Genomic DNA, 16,103 nt, shown 5'->3' with positions numbered 1-16,103 from the left:
ACACCTATCTGTTCGGTATAAACAGCTACTCACCTGAGTAACTGCTGTGCCTGTTTAACCCTCTTCTCCAGTCCATTTGACCCTTGCTGCTACGTGAGAGAGCTCCCACTCTGCCAGGGCCCGCTGATGTCTGTGGTATAAACTGAGTCTGTGCAGCATCAAGAGAAGGCAGGAGTCGTGGGATGGAACAGATACGTAGCTGTGTTTAGAAGCCAGAGCTAGCGATATTGGAGATGTCTTGGCACGAAGGGAAAGCCAGCAGGTCCAAAGGCTGGTCTAACGTAACTCTGGAAGTTCCAGAAGGCAGCGGAGAAGGCCAACTTCACAGTCCACGTACCATAAATCAAGCCAGTTAGTTGTGGGGGAAACAAGCGAGATGCCGAGTCCTACTGCAGAGACAGTAGATACTAGAGTCTCGATGGCCTCCCGCCCCACCCCATCTGGGCAAAGGCATGATTCACATCCCTTTGATCTGATCTGTCCTTGATCTGAGAGAGGGAGCCCAAGCTTACCCTGGTCAAACCCTGGCCAAAAGAAATGACAGTGTCCTGGGTTAGACCTCTGCTAACTCTAGCTCCACCAATAAAGTAGCCCGAGACTCTACAAGTACTTGAGTCAGTCCCTCCTTATTTCTCACTAGTGGCCCACACTGGACAAAACCGAGAGCAGTGGAGCAGTGACCAAGGATGGGCTTCGTTATCTTCTAATCTGCATTCCTGTATCAGGCTTCGTTACTTATTTTCTGTTAACATTTCACATGACTTCGTCTTGAAATTCAGGTGAATTCTCATCTGTAAAGAGGGTAGAATCATACAAAATAGTTCATGATGGTTGAGAAAATTAAATGCAATAATAAATGTAAAGTACCTAGTAAATAAATGCTCACTAAAGAGGAATCTCCCATCTCACACTTAGAGACAAGAATCATGTTGAGAAAGCACAGAGTGGATCCCGTGGCTGACTTTGCTTACAGTCTGGTGTCCTTTTCTCTCCCAGAATGTCAGACTGGTGGAATCCTGCGCTACGGAAACGCATGCTGAGTGATAGTGGAGTGGGCATGGTCACTGCGTACTATGAGGACGCGGATATGAAAGATCTCAGCCACTCCCGTGGGCTCCAGTAAGAGTTCTCTCTCTTCTTCTCCTGTGTGCCACTGTGATTCCTGGGAGAGCATCGTGTGGGGTCTTCGTCCATGGGAAAGCTTCTCTTTTCAGTGGTGTCCACGCTGTCTCGTGACTGTTTCCCCCTGTGGTTTGACATTTTATTCACTTGGCTCACTTTTCTCCACCCAGGCTCCCCACAGAGCTTTACTTCCCATTTCTCCTGCTCGTGAGCCACGCGGAGACCTTTCGTGTGTCTCTGTAAGCATTTTCACCCCCAGCAGTCTTTGGTTCACTGGAAGCCAGGCATCTCTGTGCTGACGACATGCATGCGAGTGACCGTGAATAGTTTGGAAGTGACATATGGTTGTCATCCGTGTGAACGTGCCGATGTGCTGTTTCAGCTGTCGCCTTTGTGTCCAGGCCTGAGCCTGCAGGGGTGTGCTCTGTGGAATGCCACCAGCAGGTCTTGGTGGCCGAGTGAAGTGGAATGCCGCTCACATGGTAGATCAGCATCTGTTCACAGATCAGCGTAGAAGGTATGCTTTCCTCTGAAGTCTGACCAGGGTCAGAAGCGGGGTGAACATTTGTGTCCAGCAGATCTTCCCTCCTATTAGTCCTCCTTGCAGGAGCAGGTGCTGGGTGCGGTCTGTGGTCACGGCCACACTCAGTCGCACCCGACGTTTGACTTCAAGACTATCACCCTGTTTTAGAGGTAATGCAAGTTCATTGCAATTCATGAAATTAGGCTGGTTTCCCGTCTGATCCACGGTCCTCATCGAATAGGGACAATGGCCCGGTAACCACACAATCTTATTATTTTTATGAAGTAAGATTACTAAGATTCCTTAGAAGCCTATGGTTAACTGAAGAGGCAAGGCAATGCATTGTTTTAATAGGGAGAGAGGAAGCAATTTCTGTATGGGAAAGGGGGGGAAAATGAGAAGTCTGAAGCTAATGTTTCATTGTACTTACTTAGACTTCATTTTAATTGCTTTTCTATACTACCTTTGGTTTCCTGTTTTGTTGTGTGAAGAGTGGAAAGGAAAAAGTGAATGACTATGGATTTTCCTTTGTCATTAAACCATGTTGTTAGTTTCTGATGGTATTTTGATTGCTTACAGTTCAGGGTGTTTTTCTATTTCTTTTTTATACAGAACTGAGGCTTGTGAACCTGGATGAGTCAGAAACCCTTTAATGGTTTTAAAAAGTGGCCATCTCGCTGTGGGCAGATTTGTTTGAAAATCAGAATTTTAATTAGCTGCAGAAATAGAAATGAAGCCTAGACAAACCCAAGGAGTGTTTTAGTTGCTTTTACACGCTGGCTATATCAAAAACATAGAGTATGATCTCATTCTAGTTTCCCATGCCCTGATTTTTCTATGTATAGTAATTAATGTAAATATCATAACATATGAAGTTATTGTTTCTAAAAGAATAAACATACTTCCCACGAATCACAAATAAATGCGCCACTTTATATAACAGCTAAGTTCTTAAAATACTATATAAAAATCAACTCTTATTTTTTATTTGGGTTAAATTATCTTTTTAGGGATTTCTGTTAATATTTTATTGATCTTCAACTGGCAGCTATCGGTTTTCCTGGCCATTATACTACCTTAGCTCTTAAATATACTAGCGCGGCTGAACTTATTTAAAAATTTTTCTGCCAAATCACTTGGAGAACAAAGTAACACGCAAACATTCACCTCTAGCCGATGAGTCTCCCGAGCTGAACATCCGGACATGGTGGAGCGGAGTCAAGCAATCCCCACCGTGTGTGTCTGAACCCTTGACTCGCAGAATATGTGTGCATGCAACATTTACCTGCCCACTGGGCATGTTTGAGAATCAGCGGGTGAAAAGGGCCTGAAGAATTAGTGCAATATTCCAGGTATGACCGGCATCTGTACGTGTCTCTAAAATTACTTCTCTAAAAATGTAAATACTATTCCCTACCCCAATTTGTCCATGAGTTCTTTTAAAAAACTTTTATTGTGTTTATTAATTCCTTAGGAAGAACATCTCGTTTCCTTCCGAGATCATCTCAGATATAAATAGGTATAATTGCAGTTATGGAATAATGCAATTACATATGTACAAATATATAATCATATATGATTTAATGTCAATAATGAGTATTGATAGAATACCTCCTACTTGCTTTGTACCTTGGTTAAATAATCTTTACTTCTTTCAACAGCATTTCTATTTCACCGTTGCTTAGCAGCTGAATAAACTGAGGCTCACAAGGTTTAACATACTCATCTTGGGTCCCCCAGGATAACAAGGGTGAGAGCGGTGGCTCGAATGAGGTCGCTTTGACTTCCAGCTCCACGCTGTTCCCACGGTGCCGCACGATCTTCCCGAAGGGCCCGTACAAGGCTGGGGGCCCAGAACCCCAGGGCCCAAGAAAGTTTTACTTTGGGTCCTATTTTTCTTTTTGGCATTTGCTAAGTGAACAACATAGGGAGACGACATATGTGCAATATGTATATATGACTAAGATTAAACCAAAAGTAACTATGGTTGAGAATTAATTTTAAAGCAGTTATTTTTGCTCTTTTTTAAAAAAAAATTTATTTTTTTATTGTTATTCAATTACAGTTGCATGCCTTTTCTCCCCATCCCTCCACCCCACCCCAGCCAAACCCCCCTCCCTCCCCCATCTCCACCCTCCCTCTTGATTTTGCTCTTAAAAAGAGATTGAAACAAAAATAATGATAAACTTTTATTTAAAGTTATTAAATATATACTAAAGTGCTTCAGTCTAAATAAGTACAGGAACTATCTGAAAGGTGCTCATGGGCCAGCCGTCCTGATTATCGAGCTGTGGTTTTAGTTATTTGCATTAGGGCTCCCTTTCAATCCATAAACTACACAGGGCAGTATAAAACCGTATGTTGTTTTATGGGATTTTTTGTTTTGTTTTATCTTTTTACTTTCCATCACCTGTATCTTATAATGCGTACGCTTTTGGAATTCGCCATTTCATTTACCATCATATTTCTAAAATTTGTTCATCTTGATATATAAATTTTAAACCAGTTAATTTGGTGTAGAATGTTACATCATAAGTATGGCATAACTTAGTTATCCATTTTGATATTGATTTCTAATATTTTATTATTTAAGAAATACAGCGAACATCCTGCTCTGTGTACCCTTCTGTGTTGCAAGGTGTACGTGAACTTTCAACTTTACTCAGTATTGCAAAATTTGCCTTCCCATTGGGAATGTTTGAGAATCAGTGTGTGACAAGGGCCTGAAGAATTAGTGCAATATTCTAGGTACAACAGGCATCTGTAGTTTTCAGCTTAGAAGTCCCGGCCAACGTGGAGATAGGAGAAGGTGAATTGTAACATCCTACTCACAGTGTTAAATAATCCCCTATATAAACAAAATCAAAAGAGAAATTCTTAATTTTTGGAATTGAAAATACTATTCACCAGATTAGTTAGCAGGAAACTACTAAAGTGGAATTCACAGAATGATTTATGGCTCTAAATTCATTTATCAAGAGAAAAATGATGGCATACAAATAAAACATTCAATTTGATAAACCAGAAAAAAGAATCTCGGAGTAGAGAAAAAAGACAGAAGAGATAAATGGTAAAGACAAAGACAGAAATCAATATCAGGGAGAATAAAAAAAAATAGATAAGTAACCAGGGATAAAATTTAAAAAATGATTTGTGACAAAGGCAAATAAGAGAGACAAAATTACGAGAAAACTCATTAAAAAATAAGCGTGGGGAACAGAGAGAATTGTAACCGCAGTGCTCTCCCCAATCCGCTCCTCCGCGGCAGCCAGTCTGCGCCTGCGCGAGGCACCCTTTCCCCTTCAAGCTCGAACCGACCCACCCCTTTGGGCCTCCTTGGGCTGTTTTCTTAGATCTGCCAACCTTCCTCCTGCTTCATGGGGAGTGAGACAGAATAAACAAACTGAGTGAATTAGGTCTCTATTATTGCTGGCGCTGGTGGCATTTATATTATAATTCCTCATAGAAACATCATGATGTTTTAGGGAAAAAACATCTACATCTGCATGTAATATAGAGATAGCACTTACACATGGTCTTCTAGGAGAGACTATAATTCCAATGTAGGCTTTAGAACACATATTGAGTCTTCAAAACCGAGGGACACAGTAAAACAAATCTTTAAGAATCAATTTTGAAATAAATAAATTGGTAAGAGGTGGTTAATGCACGTTATAACTACTATGACCATAATCAATTTGTCTTTAAGTTAAAAAAATATTTTCAGTGTCTAAGAAAGTTGTGCTTAAAATAATATGATTCTGGAAAGATGTTTGCTCTTACCATTAATTGTACTACAACAATTAATCAGAAGAGTATATTTCATTTTGGCAGAAGATTAATAAGGAAGGAGCTAACTAAAATTTTAGCAGAGAGAATCGATTTGAGTCCTAAGGAAAACTTTTTTCAACTTTAGGATCTATGAGATTATTATTTTTTAAGGCACTCACTGAGAACTCTGATGTATTCTTTCCAAGTTATTTTTGAGAAAAGGACAGTCTTAACTGTGAGTCAGATGTGTTAAGGGAAAGCAGGTAAGGGGACTAGGAAGTATTTTTTAATTTCTAAATAAGAATACTCTTTTCCAGTTCTTTTTTCAAAAATTTTATTTATTTTTAGAGAGAGGAGAAGGGAGAGAGAAAGAGAGGGAGAGAAACATCAATGTGCAAGAGAAACATTGATCAGTTGCCTCTCACATGCCCCCAACAGGGGACCTGGTTCACAGCCTAGGCACATGCTCTGCCTGGGAATCGAACCAGCGACCCTTTGGTCTGCAGGTCAATGCCCAGCCCACTGAACCACACCAGTCAGGGCTCCAGTTCTCATATGTTGTGGTTTATGCAAAACCCTCAAAACTAACTGAAGGAGATGTACTTTTTCTTCGTATCTCCAGGTCCAAAGCCAGGAAGGGCAAAGGTCCAGGTGAGATGGGTAAAAATAGAACACCTTGCCACCAGACCAAGACCCTGGGAGTAAACCACCCAAAGGCAGGTATTCAATCCAGAATCTGTGCCTAGGCAGGTATCTGTTACCTGACCAGCTAAGCACGGCTAATGGAATTTTCATGATAGGCAGGCCATGTCTGTCTCTGATCTGAGATAATATTATAAAAAATTGAACTGTAATGTTCAGTCTGCTTAGAGCCGTGTGTCTGCTCTAACTCGTCATCTCATTGAGATTCTTAGAAACAGGTGGAGCCATTTATTCAACCATTCATTTAATGAGCAAATAAATATTGAGCACCTTCTAGGTAGGAGCAGTACTGAAGATACAAAACTAAATAAATTACCATTGTCCTTGAAGAGCTTTCTCTCTAAAAGGTTCATCAAGGCCCTTTGCCTAACCCATTTATTCTGGCTGCTTCTGCTAAGTGCAGTGCTGTGGTGGATGGGTGCATAGAGTGTTCTGGGAGCAAGAGGAAACAGATACTATTTTCTCCAGGTTTCACTTTCTTAAATTTTGTTTCTTGGAAACATTTCTTCAGGTATGATCATTAAGCAATCATATCAATGAGTGGTGTCACTTTAAAAATGTAACATCGAGGCTTTTGTTGTGGATTTTATTCAATTCATTTAAACTGAAAAAAAAAGATAAAACAGTTCACCCATTTCTCCCACCCCTTGCCCCCCGCCTCTGGCAACCACCCACCTGTTTTCTGTATCTATGAGCTTGTTTTTTTTTTCTTTACGTACAGGGCTTGACAGAAGCAGGTTTCCAGTCGTTCATATGGAGAAAGACACGCATGTTATGATTATTACAATAGCTTTATACTCAAGAGAACAGTGGCACAGTGCACCTAGGTCCAATCTCAAGTCCTCGCGTTGCCGGCCTTCACTGTTTGCACGCTTTTGTAGTCTGCCAGCTGTACTCACACTCTGGCACGGAGTTCTTGCCTACATTTGCCCACCCCTCTGTATCAGATTCCACATGTGAGAGAGGTCATACGGTATTTGTCTTTCTCTGTCTTTTCTGTTTCTGACTTACTTAGCATAATGCCCTTGAAGTCCATCCATGTTGTTGCAAATGGCAAGATCTAATTTTTTATGACTAAATAGCATCCCTAACCACGAGTTCTTTATCTGAACATCCATCTATGGACACTTTTAGGCTGTTTCTGTGCCTTGGTTATTGTAAATAATCCTGCAATGAACATAGGGATACAGATGTTTTTTGAATTAGTGCTTTTGGTTCCTTCAGATAAATACCCAGAAGGAGGATTGCTGGGTCGCATAGTAGTTCTATTTTTAATTTGGGGGGGAACCTCCAAACTGTTTTCCATAGTGGCTGCACCAATTTACATTTTGCAAACAGTGTAGAAAGGCTCCCTTTTTTCCGCATTCTGAACAACACTTGTTATTTCTTGTTTTGATAACAGCTATTCTAACATGTGTGAGATAATATCTCATTGTGGGTTTTGTGGTTTTGTGTTTTTGTGGTTTACATTTCCCCGGGGATTAATGATGTGGAGCATCTTTTCATGTGCTTGTTGGCAATCTGTATGTTCTCTTTGGAAAAATGTTTGTTCAAGTCTGCCCATTTTTTTCTTTTTTAATGGGTTATATGAGTTCTCTACATATTTTGGATATTAGCCCCTTATCAGATGTATGAATTGCAAATATCTCTCCCCCCCCGCCATAGGTTACCTTTTCATTTCGTTGATGGTTTCCTTTTCTGTGAAGAAGCTTTTTGGTTTGATGTATTCCCGCTTGTTTGCTTTTGCGTTTGCTTTTGGTGTCAGATTTGAAAAATCATTGTCCAGACCTATGTCAAGGAGTTTATGGGCTATATTTTCTTCTAGTAGTTTTATAGTTTCAGGTCTTACATTAAAGTCTTTAATCCATTTTGAGTTAATTTTTGTGTACATTGTGCGATCGTGGGCTAGATTCATTCTTTTGCGTGTGGCTGTCCAGTTTTCCCAGCATCATTTATCGAAGAGACTGTCTTTTCTCCATTGTATGTTCTTGGGTCCTTTGTCATATGTCAATTGACCATATATGCATAGATTTATTTCTGGCCTGTCTATTATGATCCATTTATATATATATACATATATATATATATAAATAAGCATATATATGTATATACATGCATACTCCAATTCAACATTGTTTTAATTACTATAGCTTTAAAAATGATTGAATTTAATTACTATAGCTTTGAAATGTAGTTTGAAATCAGGAAGCGATGCTGCCAGCTTTGTTCATCCTCCTCAAGATTGCACTGGCTTTTAAAAACTAATATAGTTTTAGAAATAAATGTATGCACCTCAGAGTAATCTAGCATAGGCAGTAGGACACATGACTTTTTCAATGAAGGGGTACAAATGCACATTTAGGGTAGTATACGATACAATCAGTAATACCACCAGCTACTACCAGCCTTACAGTGTGCAGCGCATTCAAATGGCTGAACCACTCAGTAATGAAGGACGTAGTTATGTGCCAGGAAGGTATAATATTTTTTGCACAGTTTAATACAAATATAAAAGCTATTTGTCCAAATAAAAAAGCTATTCGTCATTATGTACTTGGTTTTTCTTTTTCTTTTTTTTTTGTAAAAAGAAAAGAGGCCACTGAAATGTAAAAACGATCTGAACACGATGGTGATATCAAAGTCAGTGTCTTCACAGAGCTGTAACAGTGCCGTTTACACTGAGTCACGGTCAAGTGTGCCGATGATTTCATGGCCTTACTGTGCAGAGCACAACCGTTTGAGGTGCGCTCAGGTGCACGTAGGTATGTGGGATGCGAAGCAGTTACCTTATGCAGCTCTAGTTGTGTCGAATACTATCAAATGAAAACTAAACATAAAAGCAAAAGCACTTAGTAGTAGGAAACTTTTGGGAAGACAGGGTTCCACATAATGTGTTACTTTTCAAAAAATCTGTATATCACATAGTTAGCAAATTCTGTTTTTAACATTGTGGAGTAGCCTACTTTTCATTTGAAAACATACTCAAACATGCCCTGTGGTGGTGTAGACATCAAACCATATACTTACTTATTTATACAGCACCACTCAGCACCAGCTACAGTGAATGTCAAGTTCACAGGATCTAACATCTTTTACCCTAAGACTGGTTCTGGAAACAAGAGGAAATAGAATTCTCTGCTTCCTCCACATTTCCATTTTTATATAAAAAGGATGAGCGTTTAAAGAATTAATGAAAAATGTTAGCCTAAAAAAGACTTTTGAAGGGTTCCATACTTATTTTTTTTTAACCTTTGCACAGAAGTAGAAAAGTTTCTGCGTTTCATCATTATATAGCCAGAATATAGTTCAAATAATTGAATGGACTCAATGATAGTTTAGTATCACTCCAGCTGAGGTATGCTTAAGAAAGCTCATAGAACTGGCAAGTCATTTCAAGAAATCCAAATACCTAATAATACTTTAAACTGAAAACATATATATATCCTTTTAGAGTCTTCTACAATTCCAAGCCACCATATCAAGAAAATAGTTCTGAAATTTCCCCCCTTTCAAAACTGCAGAAGTTCTGGGCTGAGCATAGGAGTGATGGCTTCGTTTCCCCGTTGTTTTCCGCCACTTCCCTTACCCGGTTTCCTCTGGGAACATTAGGTGTTGGCCTGCCTAATAAAAAAGATCGTTGTGCATGTTGCCAAAGCTCCAGCTTCTCCGCAGGAAGACAGGCTATTGAGCAGTGATTTGGGTTGTGGAAATATCCTTCCAACATCACAGTCAGATAAGAGAGAGAAAATTAATCTTCTTAGTGGGGTGCGGGTTTTGCTGGAAGACGTCTTGGAGATGACATCGGTGCTGTCAGGATAGAGACAGTCCCTTGCATCTGTTTCACAGAGATAATTGCATCCCGTCCCTACTTACCTTTGACTGGTCCAAATCTTGTTCTTCCTGGCTAATAGCTCAGGCTGGAAAAGCTACTTTTTAGCTGATATGTGTCTTTCTTCCTTCTTCTTCTCCCTGCCTTACCTCAAGTTGTTACCCTCTCCTTTTAGCCAAGCATATAAAAACTCCGTCCCTTTACGTCTGCAGAGTATTTAATGAGAGGTTCTTCTCTGTTCTTTTTATAATTGTTCCTCAAACAGTTATGCGTATTGGGCTCTAAACCTCCCCCCTCCCTAATATGGAGCTACATTTCCATTTCCGAGGTTAGTTAGTGGCAGAGCCAGGAAAGAATTCTTTATGCACCAGATCTTATTTTGACCAACATTGGGGAGGGGAGGAGGGGGGAGACTTGCTAACGTAAGCTGGTAACAAGGTGCTCTAATACTAAACATCCATTCTGTTTAAAATGACAACAAGCAATTCTGCCCTTCCTTTTCTGAGTTCCAAGTTTAGCCAACGATTACAACACGAGGCCGTATTATTCCTGTTGAGCCGCTGTCTTTTCTCATTGGTAAAATGTGGCGGCCTCACCCACTCACATGTGAGGGATATGCAAACATGAGGGCAGTGGCTCCGATCTGTCTTGAAAGCCTGTGTGTTCCTGGGATGGACAGACCGTGGATTGCTCATTCTGTGTCCGCAGCCCTTTGCACCGAACCCTGGATGGCAGGCACTCAGCAAGGCTGGCCTGTTCGGGGAATGGCTGAAGAGTGGATGTTAGAGAAAAGGGGCCTGATACACCAGAGTGGAAAGTCTTGTGTGTCGTGCCATCGTGAACCCAGGGCTATTCCGTGGCAGTTGTCACGAAACACTATACAGAGTGTCCCGCATTTTCGTTAGGCTGTGGGACTGTGGACCTACTTCACGCTGTAATAAGGATCTGTTCAATCCAGGGCATTCGCTCATTTAAATCACGAAGATGCACCGACTCCCTGATTGGAGACACTGCCGTTTCACCGGGCAGCGAAAGCAGACTCTGGTGGACGGAGGAAGCTGCGTGTGTGCACCGGGGACTAGCGAATGGGGCCCACAGGCGGCTCCGTCTCTGAGTTAGTTCAGTTATGTCAATAATGTTCAGTGTTTGAAGAGGTTTTAGAGGTTCTTTGGATGGAGGGGAAGAAACGTAGCATGTGGGGAACCCTAAACCGCCAAGATTTTATAGGTGGAACAGGATCCTGGAACTAACTAGGGATTTCCAACTGAGGGAAAAGCAGCAAAACCAGAGCATTTGGAACCATGGGGACCGTGTGTCAGAAAAGCCACTTCCCTGAGTTACCCAACAGGCAGGGGGCTGCAGAAAGGGCCTCTCAGGGGCTGATTGGAGTCGTCTTTAAAAACACGGCAGGCACACCTCCTTCCTACCCACAACACTGACCCCTCTGGGGCATCAGACAAAGCTGGCAGGAAGGTGACGGCGTCTTTTGTGACAACACCATTTAAGCACCGTTCTAAAATTGGGAAAACAATAACTTCATCTCCCTGTCCATTCAGAACTTAGAGCAAGTATTGCCAAGCCATAGAGGAAGGGGGATGCTTCTGGTTTTCTGCGGCTGTGCTAGCAGTGGGGACTTGGGGGCTCGGCCTGTCTTGTGTCCCCTGTGAGCAGCTGTGAGCTGGGGGCAGGGTCACCATGCATTCGTTTTTGTGTGGGTGGTCCTTTCGTCCCTGAAGTGGTCACTGGATCTTCCTTAGGGGTCTTTTGGCCACAGTCTGACATTGAAATCTCATTAGTTTGGCAATCAGAGTGGAAATATACTCAGGTAAGTTAGGTGGGATCCAAGCTAATGCATTTCGGCGACGATGTGGGGGACAGTAGTCCTACAAAACGAAGGCATGTCTCTCCTTGGGGGCCCAGCTTTTCTAAGACTGGGGTTAAAATTTAGTCAAGAATGGTGAGAATCACCTCCCAGAGCACGCTGGGGAAGTGGCCCTGCTGTCAGGAAAGGGGCACAGTTTCTGAAGACTGAAGCAATGGTTTTTCCTTCCTTTTTGAAAGGGGACAAATATGCAAAGTTAAGTCTACAGTCCTGTCATTCTGAGAAGTCCCACCCTGTGGAGTCCATGTACCTAGGGACTTGTTCTCTGGACACACGGGGCTTCCTCAGCAGGTTTCAGCAACAGGAGGAAAGCAGGAGGCTACCTCCCCTTTGCTCAGATCGGCTGCCTGTCAGGGTCTGAGCTAAATGTGTGTTTTCAACGTTAGGATCAGAGAAGAGAGAAGTAGCCACATTTTATCCTGACTGTGACTTTGGCGCATCTACCTGTGACATATTTCTGCAGTGTCCTGTTTCCTGATTGCTGGTCCTGGGGCTCAACTTTCCAAGGTGGCCCTTGTCCCCATGCATCCTCCGAAGATCGCCTAGGAGTCAGCTCACTGCTGCCTCACCCCTTTCCCTTCCCACCTCCACAGAGAGGGAGGCAGAGACCTCAGGGGACGCAGGTGAGGATGGGCAGGAGGGCAAGGTGGTCCTAGTGGGCCCTGTGTCCTGCCCTCCTTCCCCTCCTCCTCCAGAGTCCGGCACTCGCCATGCTCGAAGGTCTGCTGCAAGGTTTCAAGGGCCTCCTGACAGCCCCCTCTCCTCTCTCACCACTCACCTCCAACACAGCCTGTCAGTCCTTTGGCTTCTTTCTCAAACTCCCAGCAGGACTCTTGTGTTTTCATTTTTATTTATTTATTTTAGTGTATCTGCCTTTGACGAGTCATTTGATTACATTCATTGAAAGTATGAACGATAACTTTGAAATCCTTCCAAAACTATTTGCCTGCGCATCTCAGGCTGCAGGGCACTGACCAGTAATCGCTGGGTGCGCTCAGGTATGGGGCCAGGTGTAAAGGGGGTGTCTGCTGCCATTAGAAGTGGGAGGCTGGGGGAGGGCAAGTAAAGCTTGTGGAACTTCCCTTAGGAACCTCTGTGGAGCCCCAAACCCACAACCCTAATGAGAACGGACACGAAATGAACCAACATGAAGAGAGAACTTATTCGGAATTCAGGGGAACGGAGCCACATTTTCCCTTTTTCTCACTTTTCTGGCTCTTCTGCTCATCGCCAAGCATCGGAGCAACTACCACCGCAAATACTGCTCTGCAGTTTTCTCCAGTACTCTGTGTGACCGTCTCCCTCCACGAGCCCCTTAGGATCTCCTGGTACGGACGTGGGGTGAAATGTTCTAAATTCAGTACTGCTCACCACTCCTGGACAGCATGGAGCAGTGCTTAAGCATTGAAACATGGAATTAACTGAGTTATTCTCAAAGCCGGAGTCTGTGGAGCTCGTTTTCACTTTTTGTTCTCAATATCACCGTGATCTACTTGCCTTATTTTATCCCTTTTAGGAGATGATGAGATTTATTGTTTTGCTGGTTACTCCTTTCCTGGTTTTGATTGTTTATACTAGTATTACTTGAAAGCTGGCCTGTCTCTAGACGTAGAATTGGGAAGAGACAGACACTCTGGATTCTGTTTCCCAGGCCAGTGTCTTAAGCATGAACTCCCTCTTCCAAGAAGTGGCTGAGGTGGGAGAGGGTGATAGGAAAGCGTCTGCGATGTATTGCACTTCTCTTCAGGTGAGAGGACAAAGCAGCTTCCAACTGCACCAGTTTTTTTTCTTCTTTCTTTTCTTCCATATTCTGAAGCTGGATTCAGAAGGCCTGACTTGATTTCATAAAAACGGTGAGCTGTGGGTGAGCCCTTGCTCAGGCACCGCGGGCCCACAGGCAGATAGCACAAATCCTGCATCCGATACGTGAGACGGCCTTTCCTGAAGCTTCTTGTCTAACACTAAACATGGCTGCCGCTCACATGATTCGCCTCCACGATCCAGAGCTTTGTGTTTCAATCTATAATTCTTTTGAATTTTTGTATTGTTGTTCAAGTACAGTTGTCTCCATTTTACCCCTCCCCCCCCATGGCCATCCCCACCTCCCACCCTTGATCCTACCCCACTTTGGCTCAGTCCATGTGTCTTTTATACATGTTCCTTGACAAATATAAGGAAAAAAAAGTCCACACTCACAAAGCTCCAGACAGGTTGTGTCTCAGCAGGCACGGTGGTGGGCCTGGGCTCCCAGGGCCACCAGAACAAAGCCCACAGCTTCGTTTTTTTAAAAGGGTGCTCCCTACCAGCTGAGTGGATTTCAAAAGAACATGCCCTTGATATTTTTTTGCTCCCATTTTAGAAAATAGGCAGGCAACTATATTGAAAATACTGATTTCTAGTGTGAAATGTCACACCCTTTATATCTGTGTGGCTGTACTGTGTCTAATACACATTTTTTTTCTGTGTCTTCTTCAAAATGCTAAAGTGTTTTTCCAGCCGTGTTCATATTTTAGGTAATAAAAAGTGTGATGGTAAAGTTTTCATATTGAATGAACTTGTTAAATATTAGTTCCCTCAAAGCCATCTCCTTCTTTTACCTATTTTTTTCCTAGGTCTACTGCCCAATTTTGCCCCTTTGTGCCCATCTCTTTACCCACAGAATTCAAACTCCTTTCTCCTCATTTTGTTACAGTTCTTAGGGATGAACAGTAGATGGCAGTAAAATTTCAAGCTCAAAGGGCATTTAGAGGCTTTCTCAGCCAACTAAGGAGCTTGTCTCGGAGAAATTGAATTGTACGAATCAGTGGCAAAACAGGTATTTTCAAAATGCCAAATACAACTTGACGTATGAACTTATTTAAAAACACACACGAGAAATCTCAAGATTAGCTCATGGGGAGATTATCAAGGTATATATTTGGGTAGGAGAGTCTTAAAGAATACGAACTTAAGAGAATGAAGGGAATTGGTGGAATGTATATCAAATGAAGGAATCACAAGTGAACTTTATTATCTGAGTTCTGGGGCGTATCTCCCTACCTCCACACAAATGCCCATCTCCCTCCCCTTCCTTGGATTTGGCTCTTTCCGCACCCTCCCTGCGGTTGGTGGTGAATGTTACCTTTGAGGCTGCCTGGCAGTCCTTGAATGGGTTCATGGCCACTCGAATAGAGAATGTGCTTGTCTTTCTCTCCTTTCAATGCCACTTTGTGTGGCTGCTGTCACTTTCATCTCTCTCGCTCTCGTTCTCGCCTGCCCTGTCTTTTACTGTGTGTGCTTTGTGCATTGTCATAATAGCAATATTCATAATGAGTGGGGCGGGGGCGGAGCAAACAGAGGATTGTGGAGTTGATGGGGATTCTCGGTGCTAAGGGGTTTGGGTTCTCTCTTCCTAGTTAGAGATGCTTTGGGGATAGAGTGATGGTGGTAAAGATGTCAGGTGTCACCTAGATCTGCGATCTCGCTCGCTGTTTCTCGTGGGAGCCCTCAAAATGATGTCATCGGCTGGACCGGCAGGCTTCCAGGCAGCGAAGATCCTTGGGGGTAGATCAAGGGAGAAAATCTGTTGTCCAGAGTTGGTCACCTACAGCCAGGCTTGCAAGTCACATTAAACTGTGCTTGGGCTTCCTCAGCGTCAGTGAAAATTCTTTGTCCATTGACAGGAAATAAGCCGAATGTGTGTGGCACCATTGCTTCAAGGTAGAACAGAAGAACGATAAAGGTGGCGTTTCTGCAGTGCTGATGTGGACTCAAAATGTGCCTGGAAGGAGCACCCAGCTGGGAAAGCAGTTTCCTTTGGGCCATTTCTCAGGAGTTTGTTAAGAGAGAACCAGCAGTAATGGTTCAGGCAGGAGACAGAGTCCAGCCGGAATGGTTTTGCCCAGGTTCCTGGTCGGAGGCTGTTTTACAGAGATTGGGTCCCACCAAAGTGTGAGGAAGGTGGATGAGATAAGCCCAGGGGTCTTCCAGGGCCCTGGTCAGGAGAGGGAGAAAGAAATAAAAGAAAAATGGCAAAAAGGAGAGAGGGCAAGAACATTTCGAGTTGATAGAAAGCTGGAGACCAGAGGTTTCTCTTTCTCTGCCCGAGCAGAAGGATGAGCGCCCTGTGCTAGTAGGAAGCAGTGGTTCTGCTTTAGTCCTCACGCTACAGCTGGGGGACAGAGAGGGGGACAGAGAGGACAGGCAGGCCTAAGGAGAAGATTAATACAAGAGAGAGTCTCTCTCAATGTGCGTGTTCCTTTGTTCCCCAATGAGGACCTCACGGCCAAGGAGCA

General features: G+C 43.0%; 1 protein-coding gene across 1 annotated transcript in view; it reads left to right on the top strand.

Annotated features, from left to right (window-relative positions):
- DGKI (diacylglycerol kinase iota) overlaps window positions 1-16,103 on the top strand; it is a 393,695-nt gene that overhangs the window by 326,941 nt on the left and 50,651 nt on the right. The window contains 1 exon segment of the mRNA XM_053927331.2: window positions 997-1,119. Within this exon segment, the coding sequence (XP_053783306.1) occupies window positions 997-1,119 (123 nt within the window).

This window comes from Desmodus rotundus, chromosome 6, assembly GCF_022682495.2.
Source record: "Desmodus rotundus isolate HL8 chromosome 6, HLdesRot8A.1, whole genome shotgun sequence".
In the NCBI taxonomy this organism is placed as follows: Eukaryota; Metazoa; Chordata; class Mammalia; order Chiroptera; family Phyllostomidae; genus Desmodus; species Desmodus rotundus.
The sequence above is the reverse complement of the archived record's forward strand: the minus strand, read 5'-3'. Positions and strand labels throughout refer to the sequence as shown.